Raw genomic sequence first — 22,489 nt, 5'->3', positions numbered from 1 at the left:
CTACTCCAAGTTGATGTCTGTCTCGAAATATTCGCCAGACGCAATAGCTTCTCCGTCCATGACCCCACTAACGTACGCATCCCCAATGAGCTCGTACCTGCCTCCCTTCGTAGGCCGAACCACGAAAGGAACCTCGGAACCAAGAAGCAAGCATATCGAATCACCGACCTTTGCATTTCTGGGCACCAAGCACAGCCTACCGACCGCTGTGCGAGAGAACCTCCTTGGGCTGGCAGCAGCCAGGATAGTCATCTCCACCGTCACAGCAGCCGCGAAGAAAGCCAATCGTGCCTTATTCGCCTCTTCGGGGTCTTCGGAGACGAGCCAGGTCTCCATGTTCGTTATCATATCCTTGATAGACTCCGAAAGGTCCACGTCGATGCGGTCGCTCAGCTGGCTTCTCTCAGACGTCAGGGTCTTCCAGAATTCAGAGAGGCGTTCAGGGGACATGTCTTGAATGCAATCAGAACCTGACGCAACTCGAACGCAGGATTTGTAGAAGTTGAGCGACCTTAAAGAATTTCGGGCGTAGTAGGCATCCATCTTGTTAAGCGGGTACGGGACGCGCTTAGGTTTCGGTGGGAGTGGTAGCTCAGGCCAGGAGATCCCATCTTCCTCGATGGTATCGATTAGCATGCCAGAACACCTTAGTATTTTGTCATCGATGATTTCGACGTTCCCAAGCTGTATGCCGCCGGCTGAGAACTTGCCATACCGAACGCTGTAGCTTGGCAACGCGTCAAACTCCTGGTTTCTCAAATCGGGTACCCAAGTTGGGAGATTTGACAGCCTTCGACGCTGCCATCGGTATACAGGTCGGTAGTACCAGGGGAGCGCAACGTCGGTGACCAGTTTCTGTGGCGCGCATGCCAGAACACCGAGGTCCTTCTTCTCCAGGAGCTGAGATCGGGCGAAGCGTATGTAACACTCTTGAACCGAAAGAGAGTACAAGTTGTCTCGGGATATGATGCTATCTTTCTCGATATCCGAGGCGTAGCCTAAGACACCCAGAATGTGGTCTCGAGGATCGGTACATTGAAATGCTCTGGTGGCTTTAACGCCGTCCATCAGCGTGACTGGTTGCTTGCCTCGATACCATTGGCTCATGCGCATCATCGAAAGGTTATAGAGACGGGTTGGGAGAAAAGTCACGTTGCTGTCATTCACGGTTCCATCCTTTGGCAGAGCTTGGATCCCAAACGTTGACATTCTCAGAGCCAGCTCTGAGAGTGGTTGAAACGGCATCATGAGCTTCCCGCAATAGAGCCAGGTGTTATCGTTGAGAATCGCCTCTTGATAAACCCACTTTCTTTCGAACCAAGTATGATTCATTAGTGCCCTAAGAGGTCTCCAGTCCAGATTCCAGACGGTAGACTTGCCGTCTTGGGCTCGTTCCTGGTTGCGAGTGGCAAGGATATCTGCACTTTTTCTGTTCTGGTGAGGATCGTCCACAACCTCAGGGATGATCTCAGATGCTTCCTTGATGACATCCTGAACTCCATCGATGTTGGAATCGTCACTCCCAAGCCAAATTTTGACAGCTTCCGCATTTGAGTAAATTTCCGACATTCGCCCAATTTGTTGGGTTTTCTCCAAAGTGTTCCTCTGGTTGATGCAAATGGAGTCGGCCCAGAGCACAACCTCCTCAGTAGGGGAGCGCCAACGCTTCAGCGCTTCAAAAAGAGTTTTAGTAATTTGAATCTCTTTTCCTTTGCAGGTGATGTATGCTTTGTCCCGAGCATCTCCCCATGCATAGGAAACGGCATGGTATTTGACTGGCGCCTTAAGCCATTCGTTCGTGAGGTCAATTCGAACACCGTCATCTTCATGTCCCGGAAGTAAGTGAATGAGGCGGAATTGGCCCTCTGCAAGTGAGCCGTGCGTATATTGTGGCGGAGATCGAAGCCAGCGCTGAAGTCGCGATGTCAAGGTCCTGTCTTCACCGCGGAAGAACAAGTGAGATGCGATCGGGCCAGCCAGAATGACCGCAGCGCCTATGGCATAGAGCACCCGCGCATCAACGCCGGTATCGTCCATTGATGTTGATTTAATCGATATGAGACGATGAAACCGGCGGGCTGGCCTCGCTTGCGAGTGGTGCTGGAGGTTGGTTCATCCCAGTTGACCTGCGGAGACAGGTAAGAGATGAAGGTGGTTCCATGTCGGCACGTGTTAGGCCAATCATATTGTATGCAGGGATTCCCTCTCCAACGTCATATCTCTTCAGCTTGTTGTGAGACCAGTCAAGGGGCTTCGGATTGCCGACTAGATTGCCTTGGGTCACATGAGCTTAGGCAGCACATTTGTCACAATATGATACTAGACGGATTGGAAGCTGAGCTCAGTAGGACTTATCCCACCGGTCAATTTCTAACAGCTAATGTTTTCATTTCGCTGCCCATGAACCAAAAACCGAACCCCATTGATTTCGATGTGTGTACGGCGTACCAGTGCGCTCTACCCAATTGAGAGAACTCCAGCTGGTCAGACGTCGGAGAATAGGAAGTTTCCACAGCATTGTCCACAATGCGCAACGATTCGAAGGATAGAAAACGTGGTTTTGAGTCAATTATCCACAACGGAGATGAAGCCAGTGCCAACGCGTAAACGCGCGAAGCTGTTTACTCAGCATGAGTACGCTATCCACAAGCGAGTCAGCGCAACCTGTATCTGATCAACTGAATCATGGACACCCCCAGTAGCGTGTCTCAAATTGAGCGATACCACACCGATGCCAAGATTTAAGCTTGGCTCTTGATCGTAAAATCCTAACATCTCCACAACTTCTTTGCGTCACGATAGGCGAGTACCCTTCGTATTCTATATCGAGGGCAAGTATTTCCGGCTTCTTCGTGCTTCGAGACTTACTTTACTTGACATTTCACCGCCATCTGCCAATTACCCACACAACGCGTCGATGTTGCACTTACTGTCGATGGTCAACGGGCAACAAGCGGATTCCGCATTCCATTTCGGCCGGGCAGGAATATGTTCAAGGAAGCAAGCTTCTCGAGGCCGATTCTATCGGATAGGAGAGGTCATGACACTTTCGTATCAATGAGATTTGGAGAGTTGCCGAGAAAGGCCTGACTGGTGCCTACTAATGCTTTCTCTGCCCGTAATTCCATACGATTATCATGACAAAGCTCTCACAAGACCTAATCACTCTACAAAAGCGCGGACATAAGGTAAGATTGCGATCTTGGCGTACTCGGGACATGCACTTTTTGAAAAATAACCCTAAAATGCAGCAACTTAACGACTGATAGACACCGGCCGAACTCGTACGAGTGAGGTTCTAGCCAGAGGTAGATCTTCGCCGACCCGGCGGTTCGGCAGCAAGCGACCTTCCGCTTTCAGAACCCCAGGAAAGTATCCTCGTTTGAGTCAACAATTTAAGTCTCCCACTCTCCCCACGTTTCGGCGTTACCACGGAGTAGCCGTAGCTTGAGCTAGTCTAGAGCACATTTCCCCCTGCAAGTCAGAGAGGAACACCGGGAACATCATGAACTATGCACATGGGGGAGGACCCGTCAAAGGTCAACCAAGTGCAACATGGCTCAAGCCACACAGTCAGGCTCATGCTTCGTGCCGTACTCCCGTCCGCTGCGTGGCAGCCAAGATCAGGGGTGAAAGGGTGGAAGCAAGTCGTTTGACCTTAAACCAGGGCAGAATTTCGCTATCAACGACTCATTGCCATTTCTCAAGTACACCAATCTGTGATAAGGGACCCGTTTGTCTTGATTATCGTGCCAAGGTACAATTTGTGCATAGTAGGTGATGCAATTTGGCAGACCAAGTAGCGTTTCAGCGCCAAGGTTCGACTTGCGATGAAGCCGAAAACCATCAGACGATACAAGCAAGTCGGCAAGACGTATCTTCCACTTCGCCACCGAAAATGGACAATAGCCTAGGGGCGTTATCATATGGGACGCACAGAAAAAAATATGTCCCTGGTGAGCGTGGCAGCTGTCAAATGGAGAGCTTCATTAATTAGCATTCAAGCAGAAACAAAATTAAAAGCTAGACTGCCCAAACAACAGCTTTTGGGAAATGCCTTGATTAATCACGATGATGAGCAACTTGCTGCTCAATGGGTCATCAGATGATTGAATTTCTGCCCCTCGTTTCTATTTCCATCTGCCAGGGAGCCCCTCCTAGATGTCCACCTTCGCACGCGCGCGGCGTGCGGATATGCGGGGACGAAAGTCGAGACCCCTGATAATACCTTGGAAACCCATGCCTTTCAGCTGCTTCTCATCAGCCTTACCAGGCTTGCCCTTCCAAGGCATCGTTTTCGTGAAGATTGCGCTGGTAGACCGCCCGCGACCGCTCTTATCGGCAAGGGAATTGAGGGTGTGCCCATTTTCTCTCATTGGCACGTCTGAGGACTTTCGAGGCTATCGGCTGAGGCGTAGCTGAACGCTCTGCGGGTGGTAGCTTCGCATGTGTCCAGGGTACCTGCTTCAGCATGAGAAGATCTACCTCCATGTGACGCTGAAACCCCCATTCAATGTGACGTTCCTCAAAATTAAGTTCTGGAAGACAGTGAGGCCTGCACAACATGTAAAACTCCTCGCAGTCCATCATACCATAAATAACATGATCCTAGGCAATACTATGTAAGAAGACGTTCGTCTGGTCTCCATTTCGCCGAGAGCCCAGAAAGGCTACCATCCCTTCCCCTGACTAGCATCGCAAGACTAGGCGCGCCCCACTTGGTCACCACTCTGGAAGTCTGGTTCTATTCGAGACGGGTCAGTGTGACCGTTTAGTTTATCGGCGTCCATATTGCGCTGTTCTTTGGGTATAACAGATAAAGATGTCATGGGTCATGGAGATAAGACGAGTTGTATAAAGACGGGAGGTTGAGGACATCAACGAACGTCCCCTCAGCAGCCTGTCTCTCAACAACTTCCTTCGCTTCCAACACCACAGTCGTTCTTTTCTGAACTTGTCGATCTTTTTTGAAACAGTCCTTCTTTTCTTGTGCGAAAACATGTCTTTCAACACACTCTTTTTCAAGCACCTCTTGGTAGGTGCTGCTCTCCTCCCCGGCCTCGCATTATCCTCTCCCGTCGGCAGCGTCGATGCTCGAGGTGTCAAGGTCATCTCGGCGCCTTTGGAAAATATCACGCCAACCATCATAGACCACGGTCCTCTTGATCTCGAGGGCCTCGAGCGCCTCAAAGACTCCCTCACAAAGTCTATCCGCCCGACGCAGACGCCGGAGCCGAACAGAGTCAAGCGCCAGGACGCTGCGTCGGGCACCGTTCCCAACTCTTTGACAGTCGCCACCAGCGATGCCTTCGTTTCGGTCGATGTCGGTGACATCAATCTTATTGATAGCAACTCTGCCAACTGTCACTCTGAGGAACTCAACGGGCCATTTGATTCTATTCAGTTCTTCACTGGGTCTACCAACATGCGCGCCATCAACGCTACTAGCAGCAGTGGAAACACAAGTTCAATCACCAGCGTAAGTACAGTTTTTTCTTTCTTTTTTTCTTTTTCCTTTTCGTTCTCCAGGGTACTGGAAACCATAAGTCTGACATGGTATTCAACAGAAACTTGAAGGCTGGGCCGATGCCGGCGTTTTCAAGTTCGAGAACGGCGACCGCATCAAGGAATTCTGGGTTCTCGAGAACCGTGGTTCCTTCCATGGCTTCAACTTCACAACCACCAGCGGAAAGACTTACTCTGCCATGGGCCAGGTCCTCCGCGACCCTCCTCCGATGCAAAAGGTCCCCGTCGGATCCGGCATCCTCGGCCGTATGCGCGTGCAGTACTGCAACATCGGTCTGATCGGCCATCTCGGCTTCGACTTCCTCGACGAGCTTCAGTCCGTGTCCATCAGCAACATTGCTTACTCTGGCTTCACGGACAACATCATGCCTTCCGGCCCCGGACAGACCATGACTGTTGGATCCCAGATTGTCGACAACCGTAACTCCACCGCTGAGCAAATCATCACGATCATGACGATGGATGCCGTCACTAGGTCGCACACTCTCAGCGTTGCGAACCAGTGGAACGTGGGTGGCCGCGTTGCTGTCGAAGCTGAGGCCGGCATCCCGCTCATTGGAAAGAGTAAGGTTACGACTGAGTTCTCCTGGCAGGTGCAGAAGACCACCGTAAGCAATCGTCTCCATCAATCGATATATCTCAAAACAGTTCGCTAATTGCATGACCAACCTAGACCGAGGAAGACACCGAGGGAGAGATCCTAACCAGGTCTGCCACCATCAACCTCAAGTGCCCGCCCAAGAAGTACTGCGTAGGCTCCTCCTTCTTCACAATGTTCAAGATGAACGTCGAGGCCGAAGCTACATTCCGCGCCAAGACCAAGTCAGGCAAGGACTTCTTCTGGAAGCAGAAGGGCAAGTACGAAGGCGCCGACTCTCTCGCCCTGCAGCTGCAGGTTGACGAGGCAGACGGCATCATCGGAAAGCGCGTTCCCATCGTCAAGAGCTTCTGATTCTGATACCCAGATACCCATTTTCCTTGATTCATCAATCTTGAGCAAGCGGCATTGTACTCTTTTGCTTTCTTCTTCTGCTTGTTGCTTGTATACCGCGCTGGGAGCACCATATTCCCCCAAACTCATGACGGATCTGAGACGAGCATACGATGTTGCTTTCATAGAGACCCCATAGAAAACACGTTGTGCTCAAACAAATGGAAACGCTCATCTGACTTTTGAGAATCGGGCTTGTGATACAAAAATGATGTGCCTCGCTCACTGAAAATGGTTTAGAAGATCCATGATTTCGAGGGTTTTGAGTCCGAAGGCCTCGACAAGTTTGTAGGCTCCGAACTCTAAGATTCTCCATACGGGATTCCAAGGTGTAGATGGACGTCTCAGTGTGACACAGCGAGTGACTCAGCGCTTCTTTGACCACGATTCAATTCAGCAATCCGATCACCTCTTCTGGCTCTAGTCAAAGTGGATTGCAACGCAACGGCCTAGAAGTTCTCATTCCAGTCTATTACAATCTACATACTTACCCAGCGTCATGGTTAGTCGAACACGGAAAACGTGGGGGAAGTTTTTATTTGGTAATTATTGTTGAGATCAAAAGAAAAATAAAAGACGACTATGACTAAGTAGGTACACGTTCCTTTTAATACAACGATCTTTTTCATGACTCAACTCTAGACGTTTTGTCAATCTCGGCATACGATTAAACGATATCTTGAAGCTAGTAGCCATCGACTCACCTCACAGAGTAGACCAGATTTGTTCAGCACGAGCCAGTTCCGCCTGTTGAAATGCAGTCAGAGAACTTCCTCGGCGCTGTCTGTCGTATATCTTTTCAATAAAACGAGTAATGTCACAATAGTTCTCTACCATGCCACGTCAGCGTTTGAACTTCAGTCTCCGCATGATGTGCCAGATACTATCAAGTGAACTAGCTGAATCTTACTTTCTGGACATTGCAGGGCCTTGTTGAGCTTGCGAAACAGCCGTCCGGTCCTACGGCATCGAAGGGCCTGTTTGATCTCGGGGGCGGCTGTCGTAATAAGGCATACAGCAACCGTAGCCGCTGCGCCGATGGCCGCGACTGTAATCGGATCCGTCATACTTTCAGTGGATATATTTGGAGGTTGAATTGGGGATAGGAAGATTTCTGAAGGCGAGAGCCCAAAGGTCTCAGTGCTGTCGTTACGACCGTTGCGATAGTTGGGTTTTGGTTCCAAAAAGGAGTCTTCAGAAAGGATCGATAGGAAGTAAGGGAAGACTGTTGAAGGGAAATGCTTCAGCTTTGACTTTGCGAGTTCCAGGTGAGAACGCTGCTGCTCATAATCGTTCTCGGGAAATGGGGAGAGATTCATGAACTGATATATAACAGAAATACGGCAGTCTCAGTCGTAAGATAATCTGCGTTGAGTCCGATAGTTACATCTGATCGCCTACATGTAACGTCATCTCATTGAGTGTGGATTGGCTTGTATCCTCAATACAGGGCAAAAAGCCTCCAGCATCTCTTTCTTGATGCCACAAACAGCCAGACATTGGCATGATCGTCTGGAAAAGCTTAGTAGGTAGGACTCAAAATAATAGCGACGGAGTAGATCTAGTAGATGATTCGACAGTTAACGTTGATAGGAGTCAGATCTAACTTGCCAGGTGATAGGTTTACCGCCTAGGTTGTTACCCCAAGCCCCCATACAGACGGGCCCTTCCGTGCTAGTGGTACTTGACTAGTTCACCTCAACCACCAACGTTCCAATGTGGTTGCCTGGAGCTTGCAATCGTCTCCAGAGCATGTCGATGTCACGAAGCAAGTAGGCCGTACGACCTGGACCCACCTCACGCTGATGGACGTCAACCCAAATTTGACTTAGTAATAAGCTTAACGCTGAGATCATCACAGCCAAGGCAGTTGAACGGGGGGGAGGTGTCTTGTTCTGGCGCGAACTCTATCTCAAGACTAAGAATGCCGTGCAGTCACGTAGGGCTGGTTCGTAAGACGAGGACTGGTTCGGTAGCACCCGACATTGCGGCTCCAACAATGACGCGTCGTGACTGGTTATTAAAGCGCATGGGGGTTGATCTTACGACTGGATTTGTTCCGTTGGACCGATTTGACTAACGGGCCGTTCTAACTCGCTTCCGTCATGATACACCGAGTTAAGCTCGGTGTGGACACGGAGAAGAACCCTCATCATGACCATTTAGATTCTTGGTTTCTTAGCAGTCAGTGGGATGGCGTGAGCGTGGGATTGACTAAGCCTCGTCCCATTGCAATGAAGTTTGAGATAAAAGTCGTTCTAGCTTAAAGGGGGCTAAAGGTTTAATCAAAAGGTCACGCCCAACGGTGCTGGCTAATGCTGGCCAATAATTGAGCCACTATGTGGGGTGACGGGTATGTTGATGCGAGGACAATCTCGTGATATTCGACAAGCTACGAGCTCCTAGTTGCCTATTAGCTTGGATAGCAAAGGGGTGTAGGCTGATGGCAGGGCTCAGTGCGGGGTAGGAAAACACGACATTGACAAGAACGGCTTTGGCGCAGTTTAGTTACCTTCTCTCCCGGCTTTGACTACTTTGTGTTTGTGTGAGACATGGATGTTCAGCCGCGGAAGTTTCCTGCCTGCTTGGTATGTCGGCGCCGCCGAATTCAGAACCAACGACTAGCGGCTGGAACTTTTTCAGAAATGAGGCTTAAAATCGAGCCAGCTGTCTTTCGCCGTTCTCGTTGCTACTAGGTATGATTCTTTGCAGTACGTGTACGATTCATGTGTTTGTCGTCGTTGGCGTCGTGGCAAAATCGAACTTGTCACTAGAACTCGGGGCACTACCGAGACCGTGGACACGGAGCTCTATGCTCCAACACAAATCTGGCCTCAAAGTACCCTGAGGGAGAAGACGCAATCATTAACAATGGTCAAAAAGAAAAGGCCCAGAAGCCACGCCGACTGAATACGCTAGTACTGACCTCACCATCCTCACTTTCAGTTCGACCCCAAAACCGCAGCTTGGAGCTCCCTTCTCCAACCAACATGCCTGATCTCCTGTAGGCAACTGTGGCGCCCGGGATAAAGGAGGGCTTTTCAACGACCGCCCCCTGCGTAAGTCCTACTACCGGACGCGGTTGGAGGGGCTTAGCTGTGGACTATGGCTTGTCCCGGGGAAACGCCAGCTTGCTCATTCGAATAAATGGGCAAGCGTTGGAAATTCTAGGGCTTGGAGACGGGGAGAGGCTGGAGGCTCATGCGGGCGTGGGAATAAATCGCGCGCTCTTTCTTAGACGTTGATCGTCGTGTTTTGTCGTACTCTGCAAGACAGATGGCAGAGACAACGGAGAACACACTCTGTAGAGAGGGAGGTGATGTTAGAACGAGAGGATTAGAAACGAAAGGCCTCGAGGCTGAGGGAGAAGCCATCGACCTAACCCAAGAGAGAGGTGCGACGGCATAGCGAGTTACGTTACGTGAAGCTCAGAGCCCAAGGGGGTGGATGGTGGTGATCAAAGAACATGATCGTTTCCATTTACCCACAGGGACTGGCTGAGGCCCCCAAGAAACCTGAGAGGATATGCAAACTTTACGTGCAAACGTAGATACCCTTGCAATATTGAGTACTCCTTTAAGAATTAAAAAGGCGTCAATTTGATTGCCAACCCAGCCTGCTTCAATGCTGTAGATATCTCCAAACTCCATGATGCAGGACGCTCGTCAAGATTTCGCCCTTCTCTCGTTAATGCCTCGTGATAATCACCCAACCAGCCGGTCGCAACATGGATCACATCTACTCTCCATCCTAGCCATCCCAATGGCTCCCACCAAACCCAAATCTCGATGTCTGAAGGAGCAATTTTCCCGGGATTACTCCACTCAATCCTCCCCCAGGCTCTCCCTCACACAAGCCCGACACCGTCTCCGAAAGTCCTTATTCTTGCCCTCCCGCTCCTCGCGAAACATGCGCGCGGCCTCGACGTTGGCGGGCGACTCGTCGTTAGGTCCGTGGAATAGGCTGATGGTGCTCAGCAGAATCGTCTCGGGGCTCTGGACAGGGGACCACCGCTCCGAGGCCGCCTCGTAGCCGTACTGGTCCTCCTCGGGCGGGTGTAGGATCGAGATGCAGAGCCGGCCGTCCGGGTAGATGTTTGGGTGGAAGGGGATGGGCGTCTGGAAGGTGAGGGAGGGCGGCATGAGGGGGTAGTTTGCCGGGAACGTGAGTCTGGCGCGGAAGTTGCCTCCTGTTGATTCAAGAGAAGAATGTCAGCTGTTGCGCGCGGGAAGAGGTTGAGGGTGGGAGGGGGAGCTGGAGGGTAGGAGTGGGGAAGGGGGCAGCCAGCGTGGGAAGCTTCGACAGGCTGAGCCCACTTTGAGCAAGACGAAGAAAGAGAACCTACCTCCATAGTACTTGCAGTCATCACTAATCATGAGCATCACCTCCCACTCAAAGATGCTGTTGTCATTAACCAGACCGCACGAGATACCGGGGATGTCCTTTCCCGTTTGCATCTCCTTGAGCTGCCGGCCCAGCAGCGACGCCGCAGCTGCAGAGGACGATGCCATGGTGTCGCAAGGTCCTGATCTGTGAATCGTTGTAGCTGTCTGTGTATAGGTCCGTGTGTATGTGTCGGGCGGCAAGGATCGATCGACGGTGACACCAAAACCGAGTCTCGAGTTGTTTGCGCTTGGAGACGTCACGAACGAATAATTGAGGGAAAGCTGACAGTAGGGGCGCGTGGGGTAATGCTCGTTTAAATAATTCGATGCGGCTTCGACTGACGTAAATTGAAGAGAAAAGAAGGCAGTCGTTCAGATGCCGGCTTTGTTGGCTCGAATTTTCGTCGTTTGGTCCAGTGCCTTCGAGTGAGGTGGGAAAGGACTGGAAATATCCAGCGTGGAGAGGTTACTGATGGCGGCAAACGGACCCGACCGCGGGCTGGTTGTCGAAATCGGAGCCAATGCGAAGGTGGGGTTACCCGAGCTGCAGGGGTTCGAGGTGCCGGTATCTGAGGGGCTTCGGTCAGCCATCTCACCGAGACAGACCGATAGAACTTCGGTGAAGGAATGTCAGTTTTGTGGTTGGGGACAGTGAAGACTTACCGTACCTAGAACCGACGCACCGCTTCGAATCAATTCACATCTTTACACGTCCATGATGACTCTTCGAAGATTGGGGTCTTTCTTCCCATCGTGTTGCCAAACAAGGGTATCATTGCTCGCGTCCTGATCATCGTACAGCTCTCGGAATCGCCCGCCTCTTCCCCCATAGCTTATTTCTTCTTCGTCCCTCCGAACCCCGTAATCCCCATCGCAGCCATCATATCATCCTCATCGTGCTCGCCCTCGATCCTCACATCATCTCCATACTCCGTCTTCACCTTCTCCGCTGCCTCTTTCTCGGCCCTCCTCCTCTCATCCGCCTCCTTCCTCTTCTTTCTCCTCTCCTCCGCCTCCTTAGCATTCTCCTCCTCCCGCAACGCAAGCCTATCCTGCAAACTTGTCGCCTTCTCCTTTTCCAGATCCAGCTTCCTCTGCCAATGCCACTCGATTCTCTCTCTCACCTCCTCCGCACTCGCCCTCTTGACCTCGGTCTTCTGCCCTGTGTTCGCCAAGTGCTGCGGCGTATTCAAGTGCTCCACAAACTGCTTGTTGTCCTTGAAAGTGAGATCACACGGCTCGCAGTAGAATCCCGCGCCGCGGCCTCTCTTGCCCACACCCGCGCCCGCGGGCACGAGCTGCGTCTTGCCCACCTGCGCGCTGAGGTCCAGGACGTTGCGCCGCGCCTGCGTGAGGGTCTCGTCTCCCGTCAGGGGCTTGTAGTATTTCTTGCCCGCGAGCTTAGCCTCGTACCGGGCTTTGGCTTCTTCTTTCTCTTTGGCCTCGCGGTCTTTGGCTTTGGCTGCGTATTCGTCTAGGTCGTAGGTCTTGCGGAAGTCGGTGTCGCCTGCAGGCGCGCCGTAGGCGCTTGCTTTTTTGTCGGCCATTGTTTGGGTTTCGTGGCTGGGTTCTCTGTGGAGGTAGGTACTTCGTGACGGTGCTCCTTGTCGGCAACTTCGCGATCTGGAGAGGGGAGACACGTCGAAGAAGTCGAAGTCGGATTCGTTTGTTGGGCAGGACTCGCGACGAGCAATAGCGTGGTTGATGGTTACAGAGCTTGACCAGACGCGTTCGATGATGAAATTTAAAGCCTGAGAAGACGAGCTGGGGTTGAGTGAGGCTGCAGGGGTTGGGGATCAGAATTGGGAGGGGCCAGGCGAGACAGGGTCCAGGGGGTGCGATGGTGGGGTTGTAGCACTAAAAAAAAAAAGATACCTACCCCTCCATCCAATTCCCTCTCCAAGGTGTGGAAGAAAAAAGTTACGCCCAACTTCGTTACGCCCAACTTCGACGAATTTTCATACTTATTGAACGACTGCCTGTGACCAGATATTCGAGCACGCGCCAATACTTCCCTTGGAAAGTTGCAGAAGAACAACCGCCAGAATGCTGTACCTCGTAGGACTAGGTCTCTCCGACGAGACCGACATCACAGTCAAGGGCCTCGAAGTCGTCAAGAAGGCCTCGCGAGTCTACCTTGAAGCCTACACGAGCATCCTTCTCGTCGACAAGGCCGTCTTGGTGCGCCTAGTCTTTTCAAACTATTCTCTTTCCCGATGACAGGTTATGTCTAACACTTACGTCAAACCATCTAGGAAGCCTACTACGGCCGCGAAATCGTAGTAGCAGACCGCGAAATGGTCGAATCCAACAGCGACGAGATCCTCCGCGACGCCCAGACCGAAGATGTAGCCTTCTGCGTCGTCGGCGATCCCTTTGGCGCGACAACGCACACCGACCTCGTCCTCCGCGCCCGCGAGCTCTCCATCCCCGTCGCCACCGTTCCCAACGCCTCCATCATGTCCGGCATCGGCGCCACCGGCTTGCAGCTCTACAACTTTGGCCAGACCGTCTCTATGGTCTTTTTCACCGACACCTGGAAGCCGGCCTCCTTTTACGACCGCATCAAGGAGAACCGCGATATCGGTCTGCACACGCTCGTCCTGCTCGACATCAAGGTCAAAGAGCAGAGCCTCGAGGATATGGCGAGGGGACGGAGGGTCTACCAGCCGCCGCGGTACATGACTGTCGGACAGTGCGCTGCGCAGATGCTCGAGATTGAAGAGGATAAGAAGGAGGGCGTGTATACGCCTGATAGCCTGGCTATTGGAGCGGCGCGCGTGGGAGGCAAGACTGAGAAGTATGTTGCTGGCACGCTGAAGGAGCTGTGCGATACGGATGAGATCCTGGGTGGTCCGCTTCACAGCATGGTTCTGCTCGGCAGAAGGGCACACGAGCTGGAGCGCGACTACATTCGCGAGTTTGCGGTGAACAAAGAGACGTTTGACAAGAGCTGGGCTGCGGACTATGGGAAGCAATAATCGTCATTCATATCCCGTGACTGGGCGGGGTTTTGTGGCTTATTCCGCCGGTAAACTTCATCTACTTTGTGCTATTATTACATGCCGCCGCCATTATTACAACTCTTACGCATCTTAGCTCAAGAGGAAGCTGAGCGGTACTGCTCGACCTCCTGGGAAGAGACTTCTCTCAACTTGTTGACCTTTGCCGGGCTGCCGGTCACGACACCCTCGGCCAGCTGGGCAACCTTGCCGATGAAGGTAGCGTTGCTGAGGGCATAGGTAATGCTGACGGTCTTGACGCGGATGATACCGATGCGGGGATCGTTCTCAGAGCCGTCATGGGTGCCGTCACCGAGGTCACCGACCCACGCCTTGAGTGCAGGGCTGTAGTGCTTCTTTACCAGCGAACGGTCGGTAATGACGCTAGAGACACCAGAGACGGAGGCCCAGTCACCTGAGCTGTTGATGAAGGAGATGTTGATGTGGGGATCGCTGTCAATTTCATCCGTCTTGTTGGACTCGGTGTTGGTGTGGAACAGCAGATCAACTCCGCCGTTTTCCTGGGTAGATGTTAGAAAGAAAGAGCTCGTGAGAGGCGTCAGGGTAGAAAACGAACCGTTGCGGCCAGAGCCATGGCGCGAGAGACCAGAGCGCCAGACTTTGCGTCTCTGGTGGTCATCATGGCAAACTTGGTCTTGTCGGCGAAGCTGACAAAGGCCTCGACCTTATCCTTGACGGAGACATCGTTGTCCTGGTTGGCTGCCTTATAGGGATCGGCGGGCTTGCTGCCGGTGGAAGTGTTTGAGAAAGACATGATAAAAGGGGTTCTTGGGAGTTTGTTTGTGGTTTTGGGAGGATTGATTAGTCTTGAATGGGATTGAACGCGTCGATTGAGCTGAAGAGTCCGAATGATGGATCGTGAGAAAAGTACAGGAGAAGACATTGAGTTGCACGAGGGAGGTTCTTGTAGAAGGAGTATTTGAACCCCCTCCTACCTAGGGCGGCCCCTCAGGCGAGCTGACCTCATTGCTGTAGCTACGTGCAGCCAGGCACGACCGATTTCATCATCGAAAAAGCACGTTGGGAAAGGTCTCAAAAGGAATTACCTAAGGTAAGGTAGCTAGCTAGTGACTGAGCGACGGCCGAGTGACCACGGGTCGCAGTGTCGGTCGCGCGGAGGTTAGGGAGCTTGAGCTGCAGAGCAGCAAATGGGCGAGACATCATGACGTCAAGAGCAGAGGGGCAGATGGCGTTCCTGCCTGCCATAGAAGGGGCCAGCCCGCAGTGGCACCACGGGCAAATGGGGTTCCATGAGGTAAGGTAGCAAGGTAGGTAGGTAGGCAGCTCCATGAAAGTCTCGATGAACGACGCGTTTTATGGGGTTAAATTCATCATTGATCGTCTTGTTTGCGTGGTCGGAGCTGGGTTGATGTTGATATCGGCACTGGGCGTGGAGTGCTCCATTGGAGCGAATCTGCTGCTGTGTGGCATTGCGTGCAGTGCACATGAACCATGGGAATTCCTACTTAACACATGAGCTCCTCGGTCGAGCTTCACTTACGAAGGTAGCCTGCCAGTGGGGAGCGTAGGTCTTCAATCAATAAATGCCCAGACAAGGTAGCGCAATCCGAGCTTCGATTTAGCCTTTCGATTGCGACTTGTGCCAGCGGCGTCAGCTGTCGCCGGTCTGTGTGGCATTTTGTTCTCCATAGTCCAGTCGCGATGCAGATGCGAGAGGCACAGACAAAAAGGCTGAAGGCATTGACAGCCACGGAGAGACAGAGGAGAAACGATTAGTGGTTGCTCCGATTATCTGGGGTAAGAGTTTTTGCGTGATTTGGAGGATCAGACTGAGGTGCTCTATCGGCATCTCCCACAATGCCGTGACTGGCGAGCCCGATGCTGCCACCAAACAACGATCGTGATCGGGAAGCTACAACGGGGCATCCGTACTTGCCCTCGTGTCTCCTTTCCTGCCTTTGACACCTCTCTCCTGCCTTACATAATGCACCTTATGTCAAGGCAGGTAGGCGCACTCTGTTTACTTTCCTATCCACCTTATGGAAAGAACATTGCATGGTACCTCGTATGCAGCACTGCGAACTGCGGCTGCCCTTCGGTGTAAGTCCAGATCGGGATCGATCAATCCAAGACATACATTAGGTCAAGATGGAGAGCTAGACAGCCATGTTTGCGCATGTTAGGCGCTTGTTTTCTTCCTGGCCTGCGTCTGAATACCCAGGCGGTTTGGCACGTTGGTAGAGCATATCCAACTGCTGTTTATCAAAGACAATTCCACCAAAGAAAAGAAGCGATTCTCATCTTTGATTGCTGAACGTCTGACCTTTCGTTTCCATACGGCTGCAATTGACTCCAAGAGCCCAGAGCAGATTCGGAAGCTACCTCAAGTACTTCGTACCCACCCCTGTATAGGTAGGTACCTCTCGCTAGGTACCTCTTGCCCCTGCCCCTGCCGTCCCTGCTCATCACTGCTTCGTTTCGTTGCTTCCCTCATCTTCCCCCAAAAGCATCGTCATATCGTCCATCCAACTACTCATGGGAATCTTCAATCAATGCATCCAATCTGCGAGTAGTCGCCGTCGGGCAGTCGCAGAAGGCCCCACTAAATCATGATTCAGCCGGCCAATTGCCTCGTCCAGTGTCTCGTGTGTCGTAGCAGTTGCTGCGTGCGCTTCCCGTCCAGGAAAGATACAACAGTTCTCGTTCCGTTCAGCGCTTTCCCCCGTCAAATGCAACAGTTCCTACCGTCGTTAAACACATTCGCCTACAGCAGGCGCGAGGATTGCAACCCCATCCCACCTCAAGCTCGCTACTCCGCAGCGAGGTGACTACCTAGGTGCCAGGCGAATTAATAGTCCAAGACAAGTATCTCACATTAAATGATTCTTTCCCAAACCCAGCGCCTGCAGATTGATACCGGCAGTCAGTCTCGTGGTCTGAAGACAGAGGTACCTAGGAAAGAAGAAGGTGCGGTCTACAGCCTGCCTGCCTTCCAGCAAAGAAGCTCACGTCGGAGTTTCGGCGGACATCGGCACCGTCAAAGCTGAAGAGCCTGAGACGGCGCAACGTCGCTTGCCTGCCGAACGTGGGAGCAGGCACCTTCCTTACCTCACCGACCTCACCTACCACCTGAGTAAGGTAAGGTAGGCAAGCACGACCATCCACCACAGCCAGACAGGCGGAAAGGGAAATAAGGACCAAAGAAGAAACAAACGTCGGCGATTCTTGCTGCCACTGGCCGCCGTCACCGTCACCCGCACTCCACCAGAAGGTCCGTCCAGTCCTCACCTGCCTCATCCCCGTCCCGTCCACTTTCCTTCCCTCGCCTACGCGCAGATCTGCCACCTCTCCCGGCGGCGTCGCTTCGCATTTACCCCTCGTCATCTCTCATCTCTGGAACCTTTTTTTTTCCCTCGTGATTGCTCCCTTCAACATCAACCCTCCACCGCCCCTTCTTTTCCTTCTTTCATCTACGCCCAGAGTTCAATCCCCACTGATGAACCACGTCAGGTCCGCTTAGATTGATTTACTTCAGTCTGCCTTCACCCTCGCTGACCCTGAATCACAATAGAACAGGCGGGCCAGCAGACGGCGCGAAAAACCGACAAGCCGATTCCGACCCGACTCAGCTGCGAGCTCTTGTCACCTTTCTACGGATACGCTAGTGATTAACCTCTTCAACGACTCGATAGCCCGAACCGACCACGGCCAGGACTCCCTCATTCGGGCATCGTCATCCGTCACTGCCGACTTGTTACCTACGACTCGGCCACTGAGGAATTTCTTCCTCTCTCATCTTACCGCCAATTTGTTCACCCGACTGACATCCGATTGTCGGCTTGGCTGACTTTCATTTCCACTCCATCATAACGTCAAGACGAACGCCCGAACCACATCTATCTCTTTTTTTTCCCCTTCAAACCTTCGTTTCACTTTTTATTCTTTCTCCAGTCGCGAGTCGCATCGCAAGGTCACTCGCTGTTCTCCGTACTCACACCGACCAACTGTTGTACCCTGCGTCACCGACGTCAAGGTTCAACCTACCTAATCAGTGGCGTTGTCTCTTCGAGCCTTGAACAACGCTCTGGCCGGAACTTGCAAATTCAACCCCCATCCACTTCTCGTCCAGCAACGAAAGATTGCCGAACTCCAAATCGGCGGATCAAATTTTCGAGTCCCTCATCCGCGCCCGCATTCCACCTCGACAGACCGAGACCCATTCATACCTGCCACGAGGCCGAAGAACCCTCCTAATTCGCAACCTCGCCGGACTCTGCAGCCCAATCCATCGCCATGGCAAACCGAGAATTCGTGGGTCTATCTGTTTTCTGCTTTACTTTTGTTGCACGCTAATCCATAGTCAGGAGATCATGCCATGGGAGTGCCGTGATGTGGAGGATCAGGCCGAAGCCTACTACAACCAGCCTCTCAGGTCATCGAATCAGGCTCTTGCTGAGGAGAATGCGAAGCTGAAAAAGCTGCTCCGAGAAAACGGCATCTCTTGGTCACCTGTATCCGCCAACTACCAGAACCTCCAAGCAGGTGCCAGGCGGAAACAAGACCCCTCTTCAAGAACTCGCTCCTTTCCTTACCTTCCAACAGAGGTCCTCCTGCGCATTCTCAAGTACTCGATGACCTCGAAGGACACGATTATCGACCCCTTGACGAAACTCACGCCGGACAACCTCACAGCACAGGAGAAAAGCCGCGGTAATCAAATCGCCATCCACTTCTTGGCGACATGCAAGGCGATGCACGACGAAGGCAGCCGTATGTTCTGGAGCCACAACACTTTCACTTTCACAAATGAACATGCCGTCAGAAACTTTGCCGAGCTGGACTTTGGATTCCGAAAGGACATCAAGCATGTCAACTTCCGCATCGTCGCCCAGTTTTACGACGACAAGAAGCGAAAGCACAAGCTTGAGCGATCCTACCACCCGTCTCTGAAGAGCGACATCACACTGCGGACGATTCCTCGCGTCAGTGAGCGAACCTATGCCCGTGGCGGCTTCCGCTGCTACACGTGGGCTCAAGTGACGGATTTCCTGCGTGCCCTCCGTCCTCCATTCGATCCCAAGCATGACAAAAGGCTAGTCCGTCCCAAGCTGCTTCCTGGCCTTGAGTCGCTTAGGATTGACTTGGTGAACTTTATCGACGACTTTCTCCCTATGCCTAGCAGCGACCTGCACGACGTGGCATCACACGAGCTCGGTTGTTCTCTGAATGAGTTGCAGGTCACCGGTCTTCCCATTGACGATGCTGGCAGCAAGGCCACCGCAGAGCTTACTGGGCTTCTGCGCGACGAGGGCCTCTTTCTTGCTGGCTTGCCCTCGTTTGTTCAAGTCAAAAACTCCCTGAAGCCTCTGCCGGGCATCTCGAGTTGCGCGCGTGTTGTTCGGGCCTGGAAGACAATAAAGGCAAAGCGGGAAGACGACGGTGATTCCGACTCTGACCCTGGAAATGAAACTGATGAAGGCCACTATCATCCTAAGGAGCCCATCATGCCTCCTGCGCCCCGTGAGACAGGCCATCCCAAGTCCGCGCCTAGCCGTCGGGACTTGACGATCTGGAAGAGGGTGCCCAAGAGCCGCGACGGGGATGGTGATGACCGCCAGTGGACCGAGTTCTGCCGCAGCAGTGGCTACCCCATGGAGGACATTGAGGATATGATGGGCGACGATGACGAGCTTGGCATCTGCCCGTGTTGTGGCGAACCGCACCCTAGTCTCTTGGACCTCCTCGAGACGGACAACGAGGAGGATATTCAAGAGGACTAAAGTACACGTCCGACTCAGTTGAGCAGGCGGCATTTGGTGGCGTTATTTGGAATGAGGGGCCCGAGCATGTCTAATGATGGAGAGCAACATGGCGAGGCACCGTTACACATGGTATTCGGGATATGAACAGGGATCATGATTCATCGGATGGAAAAGCTCACGGAGTTACTTTGCACAGGTCACGAGATTATGATACCACATTTTGCTCAGGGCACATAGATACCATGGTTAGCCATTAATAAGGCGTATGAGGCCAGCCTCTGTCTCATAGACAGAAAGTCTGGCAAAATCAAATTCTTCTCTACTTGTGCTTCCCTACCTCAGCATCTCCGCCGTCCCCGATTCTGCGCTTGAAGTTGACGTTCAACGTAACTGGGTCGCTACCCCTGTTCTCAAACTTCAAAGATTAGTTCCCATGTTTTTCCGGTAGAGAACAGACCTGCTCTAAACTCAGCACACTCGATGCCTCTTATAAAAGTCTGTTAAGTTGAAGCACTTTGCGACGCAACTCTGTCTCCACGTCAGCAAGTCGACCTACCTCAATTCCGACATCAGTCTGGAGACTTGAAAAGACCTCGCGGAGTTTATAAACGTCCCATCCTGGGTTGACCCTGTACTGCCGGGAGGGCGTGATGTCTTTGTTGCACATTGCTGCCCGACGTCGACGATAGTCATCGCTGTTCCATCCACGTCTGGAAAACGAGGAGGAGAACGAAGAGGAGCTCGTCCAAGAGTCTGGATACCGTCCTCCATCCCTCTTGCGCTCCACGTCGTCGAGGATGCGGTCCACGTCGTACTTTTCTCTCTGCACCTCGACGATAGTGTGGTCGAGGATATTCATGTCCTGGTGGGTTCGTGTGATCATGGCGGCTAGTTTATACGGGTCCCACGTTGCGTCGATTTCGGCATGGGAGACGCGGAGGGGGTTCGTCACGGAGTCGAGGGTGGGTGGGTTCTGGTAGGGGTTGGGGAGGAGGTAGTGGGCGTCCCAGTCTGTTGCGAGTTCGGGGGAGGTTAGGGTCGGCATGCAGGATTCGTAGTCTGGACGGGCGCGGAGGAGGTCGAGGGCTTCGAGGTTGGGAGCGTGGATGGGACCGGGGGTTGAAGTGTAGGCTGTCACGCCTCGAGGGGGGTAGGTAATGGATGGGGATGGGGAGGACATAGTTGAGCTTGGAGGCTGTGGGAATGGAATGGGTGGAGGTGTCTAGAGAGGATATTAGTTATGTGCTGGGGGTGAGTCACTTACCTTGTCTGAATGGTTAGTCGTAGACTGCAGTGAGCAGTGTGAGTTGACGACTTTGATGAGTCCAAACTAGTCTAAGACGGCGGAATGTAGATCGATAGATATAAGATCGTACTCTCGTGACTTGCTTTTAGAAGGGCTCTCGATTTGCCGCTTTTGAATTCATTGTTGTTTTACCGTCCATACGCCCTGATGCTTTTAGCTCCTTTCAACCACTATCTCAAAGATCATTGTTGTTGGATACTCGGAGACAATGACCGACAATATGCTTTACCAAAGACCCAGACCCTTGAAATGATGGAATATGAAAGCTCTATTGTTCAAGTTGCAAACAGCTCGTATTTGAGCACTGCGTTAATGTACCACAAAAGGAATGAATTACTGGTCTTTGAGGCTGAATATTGCCAACCAACTGTAAATGGATTCCATAATTCTAGACTAAAGTTCAAGTTGTACTATTTACTTACTTCGAGTCTTGATCAGGCAGAGTTGAGAAACTCCTCGTTTCGTGGATGCTAGGTGCTTTGACTGGGAACACCTTGATTGAACGCGACATGGGGGTTGTAACTTCATGCTAGACGCGACCTTCGCGCCAAGTTCTCGTCTCGCAACCGTGAAAGCGTTCTCTTAACCTTATCGCCATGTCCGGATAGCAACTCCCAAGACAGGACGTTGACGTCGACCCATCCCCGGCACTAACCATCCGGTTTAGGCAAGGCCAGCGAACGCTGCTATCCGTAGCGTTCCTGTTGACGAAAGCCAGACCCGCCCGAAGCCCCTAGGTTCATAGACGTAATTAACCTTAATAGCGCAGCCATTCTATTTTGCAACCAACTAGCGCCCTAGTTGCAAGGGTCTAGGTGGGGGTTGCTTGTTGACGATGGAAATGGTATCCGCAATTGGATTGAATTTGTTCTTTGGGAATGGAGACCAGAGAGCCGGGCTCAGCTCAGCGCTCAGGCATCGAACCATTCATGTGCTTTTTCATTGATGCTCGGTGATGTCCACATTCAGGTAAGTGCTTGAGTCTTTGGTAATTGCTGTTGATCGACCTGCCGCTTCCCGACGCTTGACTAACGATCCGCAGTGTACTTGCCCGAGTTTTCGACTTTTGCCCATGAGGATTACGTACTTATCACATATTTTAGCAAAGAAGTCTGAAAAGCAACTCCTTCAACAACCTGATAACAGGTTGCATATTCTTTCCAATTATATATGTATACTCCGTGCTCCTCTCGACGCTCAATGGTCGAAGAGTTCCGAGTGCAACTTTGCGCCCACGTGTGACATCGGGGAAGATCCACCACATCCCGCAGCTCGCCTCCATTGGGGTTGGATGCGCAGCAATCAAATGCCGCGCTGAAAGCCATAAATTCTTAAACTATCCCAGTATGCCGCATAGGTCTCCGAGCCAGGGGCGGCTGTACCAAGACCGAAGCGACCTTGACAGATGCAACTTCACTAGGAGCAAACTTGCAAAGCGATGGCGTCCCCCGGGTAAGGCATGTGACGAACAAGGGGGGAAAGGAGGATTTATGTGATTCTGTGTTGAAGAGTCTAGCGTGGAGTAACAAGTCTAG

At 52.2% G+C, this 22,489-nt stretch overlaps 10 protein-coding genes across 10 annotated transcripts; 3 read left to right on the top strand and 7 right to left on the bottom strand.

Annotated features, from left to right (window-relative positions):
* On the bottom strand, positions 1–2,037 carry CPAR01_04694 (heterokaryon incompatibility protein; the record flags this gene model as incomplete). Its single annotated transcript, XM_060488974.1, has 1 exon — positions 1–2,037. The coding sequence occupies one exon, from the start codon at positions 2,035–2,037 to the stop codon at positions 1–3; it is 2,037 nt and encodes a 678-aa protein (XP_060353180.1).
* A 2,962-nt stretch (positions 2,038–4,999) lies between these two features.
* Positions 5,000–6,478, top strand: CPAR01_04693 (uncharacterized protein; the record flags this gene model as incomplete). Its single annotated transcript, XM_060488973.1, has 3 exons — positions 5,000–5,479; positions 5,568–6,134; positions 6,200–6,478. 3 exons carry the CDS (start codon positions 5,000–5,002, stop codon positions 6,476–6,478), a joined length of 1,326 nt encoding a protein of 441 aa, XP_060353179.1.
* Positions 6,479–7,374: 896 nt separating this feature from the next.
* CPAR01_04692 (uncharacterized protein) lies at positions 7,375–7,836 on the bottom strand (the record flags this gene model as incomplete). The annotated part of the gene is made up of 1 exon (XM_060488972.1): positions 7,375–7,836. The coding sequence occupies one exon, from the start codon at positions 7,834–7,836 to the stop codon at positions 7,375–7,377; it is 462 nt and encodes a 153-aa protein (XP_060353178.1).
* A 2,505-nt stretch (positions 7,837–10,341) lies between these two features.
* CPAR01_04691 (ubiquitin-conjugating enzyme) lies at positions 10,342–11,028 on the bottom strand (the record flags this gene model as incomplete). The annotated part of the gene is made up of 2 exons (XM_060488971.1): positions 10,342–10,706; positions 10,863–11,028. 2 exons carry the CDS (start codon positions 11,026–11,028, stop codon positions 10,342–10,344), a joined length of 531 nt encoding a protein of 176 aa, XP_060353177.1.
* A 707-nt stretch (positions 11,029–11,735) lies between these two features.
* On the bottom strand, positions 11,736–12,449 carry CPAR01_04690 (uncharacterized protein; the record flags this gene model as incomplete). The annotated part of the gene is made up of 1 exon (XM_060488970.1): positions 11,736–12,449. The coding sequence occupies one exon, from the start codon at positions 12,447–12,449 to the stop codon at positions 11,736–11,738; it is 714 nt and encodes a 237-aa protein (XP_060353176.1).
* Positions 12,450–12,948: 499 nt separating this feature from the next.
* On the top strand, positions 12,949–13,883 carry CPAR01_04689 (diphthine synthase; the record flags this gene model as incomplete). The annotated part of the gene is made up of 2 exons (XM_060488969.1): positions 12,949–13,083; positions 13,158–13,883. The coding sequence occupies 2 exons, from the start codon at positions 12,949–12,951 to the stop codon at positions 13,881–13,883; spliced, it is 861 nt and encodes a 286-aa protein (XP_060353175.1).
* Positions 13,884–14,002: 119 nt separating this feature from the next.
* CPAR01_04688 (pyridoxamine 5'-phosphate oxidase) lies at positions 14,003–14,679 on the bottom strand (the record flags this gene model as incomplete). Its single annotated transcript, XM_060488968.1, has 2 exons — positions 14,003–14,425; positions 14,482–14,679. 2 exons carry the CDS (start codon positions 14,677–14,679, stop codon positions 14,003–14,005), a joined length of 621 nt encoding a protein of 206 aa, XP_060353174.1.
* A 278-nt stretch (positions 14,680–14,957) lies between these two features.
* Positions 14,958–15,215, bottom strand: CPAR01_04687 (uncharacterized protein; the record flags this gene model as incomplete). Its single annotated transcript, XM_060488967.1, has 1 exon — positions 14,958–15,215. The coding sequence occupies one exon, from the start codon at positions 15,213–15,215 to the stop codon at positions 14,958–14,960; it is 258 nt and encodes an 85-aa protein (XP_060353173.1).
* Positions 15,216–18,179: 2,964 nt separating this feature from the next.
* Positions 18,180–19,666, top strand: CPAR01_04686 (uncharacterized protein; the record flags this gene model as incomplete). The annotated part of the gene is made up of 2 exons (XM_060488966.1): positions 18,180–18,197; positions 18,251–19,666. 2 exons carry the CDS (start codon positions 18,180–18,182, stop codon positions 19,664–19,666), a joined length of 1,434 nt encoding a protein of 477 aa, XP_060353172.1.
* Positions 19,667–19,967: 301 nt separating this feature from the next.
* CPAR01_04685 (uncharacterized protein) lies at positions 19,968–20,828 on the bottom strand (the record flags this gene model as incomplete). The annotated part of the gene is made up of 2 exons (XM_060488965.1): positions 19,968–20,063; positions 20,205–20,828. The coding sequence occupies 2 exons, from the start codon at positions 20,826–20,828 to the stop codon at positions 19,968–19,970; spliced, it is 720 nt and encodes a 239-aa protein (XP_060353171.1).
* Positions 20,829–22,489: the final 1,661 nt, after the last annotated feature.

The sequence above is a fragment of the Colletotrichum paranaense genome (assembly GCF_030867605.1).
Source record: "Colletotrichum paranaense strain IMI 384185 chromosome Unknown Scaffold_3.1, whole genome shotgun sequence".
Classification (NCBI taxonomy): Eukaryota; Fungi; Ascomycota; class Sordariomycetes; order Glomerellales; family Glomerellaceae; genus Colletotrichum; species Colletotrichum paranaense.
This window is presented reverse-complemented; position numbering and strand designations above follow the sequence as displayed.